The sequence below is a fragment of the Helianthus annuus genome, chromosome 12 (assembly GCF_002127325.2).
Source record: "Helianthus annuus cultivar XRQ/B chromosome 12, HanXRQr2.0-SUNRISE, whole genome shotgun sequence".
NCBI classification, from domain to species: domain Eukaryota; kingdom Viridiplantae; phylum Streptophyta; class Magnoliopsida; order Asterales; family Asteraceae; genus Helianthus; species Helianthus annuus.
Genome location: NC_035444.2, coordinates 78028591 through 78039890, shown reverse-complemented (window position 1 = coordinate 78039890; position 11300 = coordinate 78028591). Strand labels below are relative to the sequence as shown.

Sequence of the window (11300 nt, the reverse complement as noted above, 5' to 3'; positions counted from 1 at the left end):
TGGTCGATTCACTTCGCGTCTCTGGCAAACTTTTCAGTCCGCTATGGGTACTCATTTAAATCTCAGTACGGCCTTTCATCCTCAAACGGATGGACAGACTGAACGTACTATCCAAACCCTAGAGGACATGCTCCGTTCTTGTGTCATCGACTTTGGTGGTAGTTGGGATGTGCATTTACCTTTGATCGAGTTCTCGTACAACAATAGCTACCACTCTAGTATTCAAATGGCTCCTTTCGAGGCATTGTATGGTCGCAAATGCCGATCTCCTTTAAGCTGGCACGAGATTGGTGATAAGCATTTTTCTGGCCCTGAGATCATACAAGAGGCAACGGATAAGATTCTCCAAATCCGTGACAATCTACTCAAGGCTCGAAATCGTCAAAAGAGCTATGCTGACAAGGGACGAAAACCAATGGAGTTCAACGTTGGGGACCATGTCCTACTCAAAGTATCTCCTTGGAAAGGAGTGGTTCGTTTTGGTAAAAAGGGAAAACTTGCCCCTCGTTATGTCGGTCCTTTCAAGATACTCGAAAGGATTGGTAAGGTGGCTTATCGACTCGACTTACCCCAAGAGCTCAGCAACGTTCATCCAACGTTCCACGTCTCGAACCTAAAGAAATGTCTCGCTGATGAAGGACTTCAAGTTCCTCTCGAAGATCTTCAAATCAACGATACTATGCATTTTGTGGAAAAACCAGTGGAAATCGTTGAGCAAGAAGTCAAGCTATTAAGGCGCAGCAAGATTCCTATCGTCAAAGTTAGATGGGAAGGAAAACGTGGCGCTGAATTTACATGGGAACTCAAAAAGGATATGAAGTCAAAGTATCCTCATCTTTTCCTTACGTCTTCCTAAATTTCGGGACGAAATTTCCTAAAGGAGGGGAGACTGTAACGCCCGGCTATTTTGTACTTTCCATTTATAGAAAGTTTGATTCGTAATTCTATTTTTGGAAACTTTGTATTCTTGTAATCGTTTCTTTCCTTGTAATCTTTATCAAATCGAGACTTGGATCATTAATGAAGCTTATATTTTGTTACATCTATGTTAAACGCATTCTATGTATACTCGTATGGTCGATTTGGTGAATCAGTCTATGTTTAATCGTGATTCTTGGAAACTATGTGCGAAACTTGTAATTAAACTAAACTTATGCATTGAACGTGTTTTGAACGAGAACGATACTTAATTTCGACATTCATGCACTCAATTATACTTGGTTTATGATAATCATACTTGTCTTGCCCTTAAACAATGCTTATATGACAAGAACATCCCCTAAAACTCTTAAAAACCCTAAACTATGAACTACAGGGGCCAAATTGTCATTTTTCAAACTTAATCCAGAAGATTGGACCCCGTCGCGTAGCGCGACAGGTATGGGGCTTGATGCTCGCGCTACGCGAGCCCCTGTTTTCGGCAGATTGTGTTTCTTGAGCTGATTATGCACGAAATCCCATTAACCAACCTCACCCAATCACCTTTAATCCACCTCTAATCACCTCCAATCACCTTATAACTCTTCCATTATAAATACCCACTTTCTCCAACCCTTTTTACACTTTCACAACTCCTAAATCTTCACTAAATTGCTCTCTAATCAGCTGAGAATCTGAGTTTTGGACAGATTCGTGAAGCTTTACTAAAGTGAGTGTAACTTGGTCATTTCTCAACCAAATCACTTGGTTCTTCTTCCTAATGCTTTGTTATGTCCTTGGGTTCGAATCCTTGGTTTTTCTTTGGAAGAATCATGCTTGGATTTGCCCTAAAATGGACTAAAACTTTCTGTTTGTTTTATATTATTCAAATGACATGTTATTTCTTATCCAACTTGTGTCTAACACATCTCAAACCAATGTCCTAATGCTTACAACCCCTCTTATGGTTGGTTAAGCTTAAAAACATGGTTGAGACATCTAAATCAGAGGTTAAAACCTCATAAACCTTCTGTTTTAATTAGGGTTTTACCCACAAGTAATGTTCAAGTGTGAAACTTGTTGAATGTGTGATGGTTGGATTAGCTTGGGCTATCCTTCATAAGAATCCACTCATTACTTGATGTTTTACTATAGATTAGTTGTTGTTAATACCTTGATACTTGTATGTTCATGACCCTCCTTGTTGTTTATAACAACAAGTGTAGTGGTGAACAATAGAGGTGCCTAAATGGAAGCTTGTTCTTCCTACTTCATGTATGTATTCTATGACACAAAGAGGTACCTAAATGGAGACATTAATCTCCTACCTCATGCTTGAATCTTAAGACTTGTAAAACTATATAATATCTAAGTTATTCTATACGTATACATCTAAGTAACTAAGACTTGATGATGACTTAATAGTTATTTGTTAAGTGGACGTTACATCATCTATGACCATGCCCTTGTTACGACTCTAATGGATCTTAGAATCCATGAAATCATACCAACTCCTTTGAGTTTCAATAGTGTCAAGAACAAGAGTTATGTGTGCAAGATGATTATTTTCACCTATGTTACTTTCTTTATATTTTAAAAACTCCGAATCTATAATCTTCCGTATACGCCAAACTCACACACCTACGTTTCCTTGTCTAGAAGGACAAGGTGCTCCAAACTAACTCATCTACAAACTTGCTCTCGGAACTTCAAGTCACCACTTGTAAACCGTGAGTATACTCGAACCCATTTTTACTTTTAACACTTTGGGTGCAACATGTATTCTATATTAAACGCACGTGACACTTGAAACTTATTTGAAACTTACTCTATCCATTTAAACATGAAACACGAAACTTGTGAATCTTGAGACTATTTTGTGCTATGTGAACGTTTAATTCTTGTGTGTAGTTCCGCCTTAACAATAGTAGCGCTATAGGAGTAATGCACCTCCCCGTTAGTCTTTGGGGTATTGTTAGGAGGAGACATATCAACCTCCCGTTAAACTTTGGGTTAGGTACTTTAAACGCATTGGGAAACTTGGGCTATCACTTGGACTACGTAAACTAGCACGTTGAAACTATTTTGTTATGTTCATGTTGGATATGAGTTTTTATTCTATTATGCTATGTAAACTCAAACTTGTATACTCGCTCTTTGCTTTTGCATTGAAACTCTATTTTAATACATGTTGCAGGTTGATTATTGAAGTATGGATGATTCATGAAACAAGTTTAGGGTGGACTAGATACACACCTAGATTAATCTATCTTTTATTGTTATGTTACAATTTGAAACAATGTTGTTATTTCTATTTGAATCTTGTATGACAATTTAGTATTGCAATGAAATTTGAATTTAATTAAATATTGTCACATAGTGTTATGAAGTCTCTAGCAATCTATACACACTTCGTCTCATCCCGATGTTTCCGCCATCGGTTGGGGTGTGACATGTCACCTTAAAAATGAACTTCAAGTAAGTTAAGACGTTCATAATGAAAGAAATTTTATGGTACGTATTTTCCGCTGCGTCTTTTCAGTTAAAGCGTGTTAGGGTGTAACAGTGTATTTCTTCGCTTTAGCATCTAACTTATCACCCCCAGGATTGATATCGTAAGCACTACACACGAATATTATCAGGTGATCATTCTCAACTATTTTTCCCTTTCATTCTTCGTGGGGAATCTTGAATCCCAATGATACTGAGGGTCGGCGATTGATAAGATAGACTATAGTGTTAATTGCATTAGCCCAGAACTTTTCTTGGAGCCCTGCATTTAGTCTTATACTTTTCGCTCTCACACATAAGGTTTTGTTCATCCTCTTTGCAACCCCATTCTATTGTGGGGTTCATGGAACTCTTTTTATCATCTTGATCCCTCATTTAGCACCACAATATGTAAATTCTTTGTTGATGTATTCACCACCGTTGTCAGACTTGAAGGATTTCACCTTGCGTGTTGAATCGTCGATGAAGGTAACATAATAGCAAGAACCTCCAAGCGAAGCAACTTATCTCGGCCCGTACACACCTGAGTGGATAAGCTCCAGTTATTGAGCTTTCGGTGCTCTCCATGTCTTCACAAAAGTCACTTTCTTTTTCTTAACTACGATGCACGATTCAAAAAAACTCAGACTCGATCTGTTTCAATTCTAGAAGCTTTCCCTTTGTACATTTTCATCCTTTTTTTCACTCATGTGGCCGAGTCCTTGATGCAATAACTTTGATAGACTTGGCTCACCAAACACTGCATTAGCCCCGTCAGTTGGTACCTCAACTATGTATAGTGTACCTCTCTTCTTTCCTCTAGGAATTTCCATGCTGCCCTTAACAACTTTCCATTGCCCTCTACAAAACTGTTCAAACTCCTTGCAGTTCCTCTAGTATAACCCGGTATACTGACTTCTAAACTGCTCAAACTCCTTGCAGTTCTAAAATTGTATATCTTTTCTCGGTTTTGCGGGTCTTGGTATGCAGTTCCAAAACAGTATAAGTTCTGTTCAGATCAACCAAAAACAGTAATATAGTTGTATCGGCGATGACAGTTTGGGTTTGTCGACAGAAAGCCTAGCGGCGGCTAGGGTGGCAGCGACGGTGTTGAGTGGCGGCTAGGTGGTGGGTGTTACGGTGGAACTAGGTGGCGGCGGATGGTGGGTGATGGCTGGAAGAAGGTGTCGGCTAGGGTGTGTGTATTCTAATCAAGAACTTGAGCTCTAATACTAGTTGTTAGGAATTAGTCACACAAAAAACAATGATGAAAGCAATACAAGAGATTTACGTAGTTTTATTTGGAATTAGCCTTAAGTAGGCTGAAGACAACATAACACCAACACCGCATGACAACAATTATAATTTTATTTGGATCGATTCTATAGTGTAGTTTTGCAAATGTAGTATGGCAACACATTAGCCATGATTGTAAAAAGATAAAATCCCACACATATATGCTTTGAGCATTCTAGACCTGCTAGAGTTGCACTATCATCTTCTTATCTCTAAAGTCATACATAAGACGGTATATACGGTTATCCTTATTTCATGTTCGAGTACTTGGAAGGTGCACGCAATTTAAAGACGGTCGAGTGTTTGAAATGGTTTGCTAGTGTTTTTGCTCTTGGGAAGTTCTGCTTTGTAACGTCTTAGAAAAGAAAAAAAAAACAAAAACAAAAACGCGATCATTACGCCATGTAATTTTATACTTTTGAAGAGAGTATAAATACATACACCTAGAGTTTATAATTGATTTGAGTTTCTCCCTCAAGCAATCGTACGACCATAACAAAGTCTCTGCTGTACTAGAGATTCCTTAAAACGAATGGTCCTCCTTCAACTTCAATCAATTTCATTTTCATTTCATTTTTCACTCCCTTTCTAGGGTTTCTTTCCATCCCCAATTTCAACTCCTACACTTCACTCCACCATTTCTAGGGTTTCTCAAAGGTATTTTTCCAACTTTCAATTTATTGCAATTGCATTCATTAAAATCGCATAAATTATTACTTTCAATTCGTTGACCAAAATTGCCTGTGAACTTATAGAATTCAAGATTTTAGGGTTCGTTAGTTTTTGATCGATTAAAGCCTGATTTGTTGAAAAACCATAACAATTGTGTGATTTGAGATCCATTTGGTTATAAGTTTTGCAGCTTTGTTGATAAATTCACTGTGAATTTAGGGTTTCGAATACGAGGAATATATTCTTTAAATCTTTAATTGATTACTGTCTGATTCGTTTTGTGGTGATTGCTTGATAATATGCTAGTTGTTTAAAACTTAATTTTATAAGAGTGTTATTATTTCTGGTACAGGAAGAACTGAAGTTAATACATTTATCAGATTTAAACCCGAAATAATCGAATATAGTACCAGAGCGGGCTACTGTAGGTTGAGTTGGTGGTCATGGAGGACGGAGAACTTGATTTCTCAAACACCGAGATGTTTACGGATCCAAATATGGGTGATATCCCGAGCAATGATTCACTCGATAGCTTCTTTGATGATATTTTCAAAGACTCGCACGCGTGCACCCATACGCATACTTGTAACCCACCGGGCCCTGATTCGTCACACACTCACACGTGTTACCACGTGCACACGAAGATCGTGCCCGCCATGAGCGGCGATGATGACAAGACGCCGACGGATGATACGGCTGAGTCGGCGGATAAAAAAGGGAAGAAACGCCCGTTAGGTAACCGTGAAGCAGTTAGAAAGTATCGTGAGAAAAAGAAAGCGCGTGCGGCTTCGTTAGAGGACGAAGTTGTTAGATTGAGAGCGTTGAATCAGCAGTTAATGAAGAGGATTCAAAGTCAGGCTGGGTTGGAAGCTGAGGTGGCGAGATTGAAGTGTTTGCTTGTGGATATTAGAGGGAGAATTGAAGGAGAAATTGGTAATTTCCCTTACCAGAAGCCGCATCCAGCTAATCAAAACATAGGTAACGGTAATTTGACAGGTGGGTATGTGATGAATCCGTGTAATATGCAGTGTGGGGATCAAGTTTATTGCCTTCATCCCGAGGTAGATGGGAAGAATGTAGAAAATGCGTCGATACATGATCCGGTTATCAATGGCTGTGAGTTTGAAAGTCTGCAATGTATGGGGAACCAAAATCCTTTGCTCAAGGAGTTTCCAGGTTGTACAACTGATGATGGCCTTCTTGTAGCTAATCAATCTGGTGGACGAACAAAACGAAAAGGTAACGAACAATAATCACTTATATCTTGCATTATTAGTTTTAAATATGGTTTGTTTTTCTTCATCTTATTACAAGTAATAAATTTTTCTTATTTTGACATTCTTGAGAGCATAAAACCTTTTGCACCATTCTTGTATATTAATGGATCTGAAATCTGAAGGATTTTAGTAAAAGATGGTTAACTTAGCTAATTAAAATGCAGTTTGTTTTCTTAAAGTCTTGTCAGACAAACATGCGGTGTAGAATGTGTTCTTTTATTGTTTGCATATGAACATGTGCTAAACTAGATCTGTGTGTTTTGGTATAGAATTCGAGTTGAATGGCTCTTAGATATGATTAAAATGAAGTTTTGTCAACATAACTAAATTATTGCAATTTGCATGATTAGTTTACAATGATTATATTCTCCTCATGGCTTGTTCGTCTTTCTCTAGGTTGTCCTGTTGATTTTTAAATATTTTTTACATCTCATGGAAATTGCAACAGATTCCTTTTTGGGATGCCTTATGAAGTTGCATTCTTTTTCCTTCTAAATTTCTAAGCTGCAATTATGTTACTATACTATCTATTTGTATGCCGTTCAAAAAAAAAAAAAGAAAAAACTATCTATTTGTCGTAATTAGAGGGCATTAAGACATTGAACAAGCAGTGACAATATTTTCACTGTAACTTGCTAATAATGATACAACTAAGAGAATCTCTGTTTCGTATTAATAATTGCAGTGGCCATCTTACTTTATTCGAGCTTTGGAATATGTTAAAAAGTTAAATGCTGCAGATACTTTTTGTACATAGGGAATATAGTAGCACTAGGTAGGGGTGCTCAAGGGGTGCAAACAAGCCGAGCCGAGCCCAAGCTCGACCAGGCTCGAGCTCGAGCTCGATTAACTTATGAGAGCTCGGGCTCGAGCTTTGTTTTCGAAGCTCGAGCTCGGCTCGTTTGTATTTTCTCAAGCTCGTGCTCGACTCGGGCTCGGCTCGTTTATTATCTATTAATTAGTATATTAAATAAAAAATAATATAGATAATAGACTTTTTAGGCTCGTGAGCTCGATAAGTGAAGCTCGGGCTCCGGCTCGTTTACTAAATAAGCTTATTTTTAGGTTCGAGGTCGGCTTGTAAACAAGTTTAAATAAGCTCGGCTCAACTCGGCTCGTTTACACTAAGGCTCGACGAGCCTAACTAGCTTCACATGCGAGGCTCGAGCTCGGGCTCGATAAACAAACGAGCTTTGTTTTGAGGCTCAAGCTCGGCTCGGGCTAGATAAGGCTCGGCTCGTTTCGAGCTTTTTCTCGAGCCGATCTCGAGTAGCTCGCGAGCCGCTCGGCTTGTTTGAACCCCTAGTGCTCATGAACCGTTAAAATCAACCAAACTGCTCAAACTGAAGTAAATTGGCCAGTTGAGATTTATACAATTTCGTCTTCGGTTATGGTTTGAAAATGGGGGTTTAATGGTCAGGTTTGGCCGGCTCTCTGCAACTGGAATCTGTTGATCCGGCATTTTGACTTTTTCTTGTTTTTTTGTTGTTTGTTTTTGGATTATGTGGTTGTGTTGTGTATTTGTATAATTCTCATGAGCCTTGTAAGTTTTTTTTTTTAAAAGCATTATACAAATTGTTGATATTGAAAAGTTTTTTTAAAAATCATTATACAGATTGTTGATATTGAAAGACAAACTTAAAAATGGTCCAGACCACCGGTTAGGCCAGTCTTGCTGAATCAACCAACCCAGACGGTTTGGTTTGCTGTTTTTCAAAACTGCATGCATTTCGGCCCAAAATTTTCATTAAAACCGGCTGAATTGCATCGTGAACACCCCTAGCACTAAGAACAATGGAAAATTCTGAATTTATTCGGAAATACCGACTACTATTTGGACGTATTTTTTCTGTTATTATCTACCTGATCATGTATTGGTTTTGTATACCTACAGGTTCTCGTGCAGCGGTAACTAAATGAATTCTGAACCCGATTGAAGCACATATCTTTCTTGGTGTACGATAGTCGTCGAGCAAACGACTATTTACCCGCGCTCCAGTTTCTTGGACGTTTCTTATCGTATCGGTTGACTTTTGAGAGTAAACATCGTTTTTTGTTCTGTTTAGGTTGAAGAAATGCTTCTTGATGTTTTCTTTTTTAATAATGTTGTGTTGAAATCTAAATCTTCAGTTGATGAGGAAGGTTTTTGTGAAGTTCAGATGATTAAATTTCTTCCTGTCACTGGATTATTGACTGAAAAATATGAACAGGTTTTCTGGTTTTTGGACCGTTGATGTGACCCAGGTCACACATGTTCAGTTCACTTGCACTTGATCAAAGGTTCAAGCTTGACAAACAGGCTCTTTAGGTGTCACTTGATTCTTACTGTGATCAAGGAGATTATTTGTTTTCTATATGTTTCTTAATTTTTATGTTAGTTTATTTTTGAGAGACCGTACATGAGTCTGTAATCTAATGCACAAACGGGCATTTTTTAGAACTGGAACCAGATCCGGGTTTGGTCAACAACCGGTTCCGGCTACGTTCAGGTTGTTGACCGAGTTTTGATCGGTTTGGCTGGGTTTTTTCCGGGTTTTACCAGAATAAATCACACTATGCTACCAAAACTACGCCAACTACTCCGTGTGATGCCATTTAGTTTTGAACCTTATTTTATCTAATCGAGTGATGCCCTTGCACTTCATACACGATTCCAAACACTGAAGTAGTCGCTCGCTTGAGAACTTTTGCATTTCGATACTACCCCAACCCAACAAGTAAGGAGAATAACTGCATGTACTACATTTTTTCCGCTGGGATGAAACACCGAGGCCATTCACCATCATTAATAGTTGGCTAACGGAATCCACATTAGTACCCCCATAGGGATGTTTAACCACGAGAATACCTGACCCCATACCGTATATGTTTGGGAACTGTACACATAGCGAACCAACTCCCATCCAGTTATCAAGGCAGGATAGTGTTTTGTTGCCTTTTCTCATATTGCTCACCAATTCACTTCTTAAGTCAGCATTGCATTTTCTGAACTCTTTATCAAGGCTATGGTCTTCCAAGTTCCCGAAGATGACAATTTACCGGGATAGACGACGGTTGTCTCAAATTGTAATGAATTGCTTTCACCGCCTTTACCCGCAACTGATCCGGGTCAGCTTTCAAGCGCCAGCACCACTTTGATAAGGGTGCAAGATTCATTTACCGGATGCTACTCACTCCGAGGCCACTGAAATTTTTGGATGCTACAACCTTTTTCCACTCATTTTAAAGATGAGATTTCGACTTGCATATAAACAATCATTGGTTCTATTATTAAACTTATTATGGATAGCAATAACATTCATCCATTCTTAGGTTGTAGGAGACCACATAATAAGAATTACCCAAGTATACTAGACGTCTAGACATAAGTATTTACTATTTAACTTTCTAATCCTTATTTTAAAATAGACATTATCTAGATAATTAGATAACCTTTTAAAAATCTTTTTTATTAAATAAATAAACTTATACCCATGCCTTAGTTTTATAGTGGTGTGGTGGTTGTCATGCACAAAAATGTTGTAGTTTCAAATTCTTGAAAGTGTAAAGTGAGATGGTATTTAGATGTAGAAAATGTTCAAAAAATAATAATAAGGTTCTATTTATTTGATTACAACAACCATTATATATATTATTAATTTGTAACTTGATTATACATTATGGTTTCTAACTCATATTTTGCAGGTTGTACCTTACTTTGTTTTTTCTTTATATTTATTTTTAACCTTAATAGTTTTATTTTTGGGTAAATTACTTTTTGAGTCCTTGTGTTTTATGAATTTTAACTAGTTGAGTCCAAAAGCAAAAAGTTTAACGACCTGAGTCCCCTTAAGCATTTTCTTTAACCATTTGAGTCCAAATTTCTAACCCAGTTAGAATTTTGTTGTTAAATTTTGTTAAATGACCAAATTACCCCTATAAAACACAGGGACTCAAAAAGAAAAATAATATATAATCTCCCAATTAACACAAGCCTTTCCTGACACCCAAACTGTGGCAAAAAGATTCCCTTCTTCTTTCGTTTCTTTCCCGACAAAGAAACTGTCACAAAAACTGTCTTCTTCAACTTTTATTTACTTTTGTCGACAAAACAACGATTACCACTGAATGGTGGACGACAGAGGTGAAGGAGTAGTGATGAACGACGAAGATGGTTGTCGTTGTGATTGTGAATGACGGATTAAAGAAAATAAAGTTAAGTTCTATTCAGACGTTAGACGTTGGTCACCTATGAAGTCGGGAATGAGACGGCCATCAGAGAATCTCCCACTTGGAGTACTAAAGTAGGATTGGCCATATGGCCAATGATTCGCTTGAAAATCAGTAATGGTGTTGATGTAGTCGTTGTTTCCAGGATCGAAAAATGAATCGTCGAAAACAAAGAGTGCGGAACTCAGGCAGCCAGTAGGTATTGATAAGCTGAAAACAACAAAAACAATAAGAAGAAGAAGAAAGACTGATTTTCCATCTGCAATAGCCATGGATGATCTATGATGGACTCTCAGTAGTACTAAAAAGCAATTCTGAAGTCATAAGTAGGTTCAAGATACATACAGATAATGACAAATCATGAATAATCTATTAATCAGAGTAGATGGGAGGGAGGCTTAGCTAGTTTTTTTTTATCCCCTTCGTTTATTACAATAA

General features: G+C 37.8%; 1 protein-coding gene across 2 annotated transcripts; it reads left to right on the top strand.

Annotated features, from left to right (window-relative positions):
• The first annotated feature begins 5138 nt into the window (after positions 1-5138).
• LOC110898088 (basic leucine zipper 23) lies at positions 5139-8882 on the top strand. 2 transcript variants are annotated; one of them, XM_022144820.2, is made up of 3 exons: positions 5139-5361; positions 5757-6615; positions 8548-8882. In XM_022144820.2, the coding sequence occupies exons 2-3, from the start codon at positions 5820-5822 to the stop codon at positions 8571-8573; spliced, it is 822 nt and encodes a 273-aa protein (XP_022000512.1). In that variant the 5' UTR covers positions 5139-5361; positions 5757-5819; the 3' UTR covers positions 8574-8882. The 2 variants fall into 2 exon arrangements, with proteins under 2 accessions (XP_022000512.1, XP_022000511.1); XM_022144819.2 differs by having other exon boundaries at positions 5142-5361; positions 5729-6615.
• The last annotated feature ends 2418 nt before the right edge of the window (positions 8883-11300 follow it).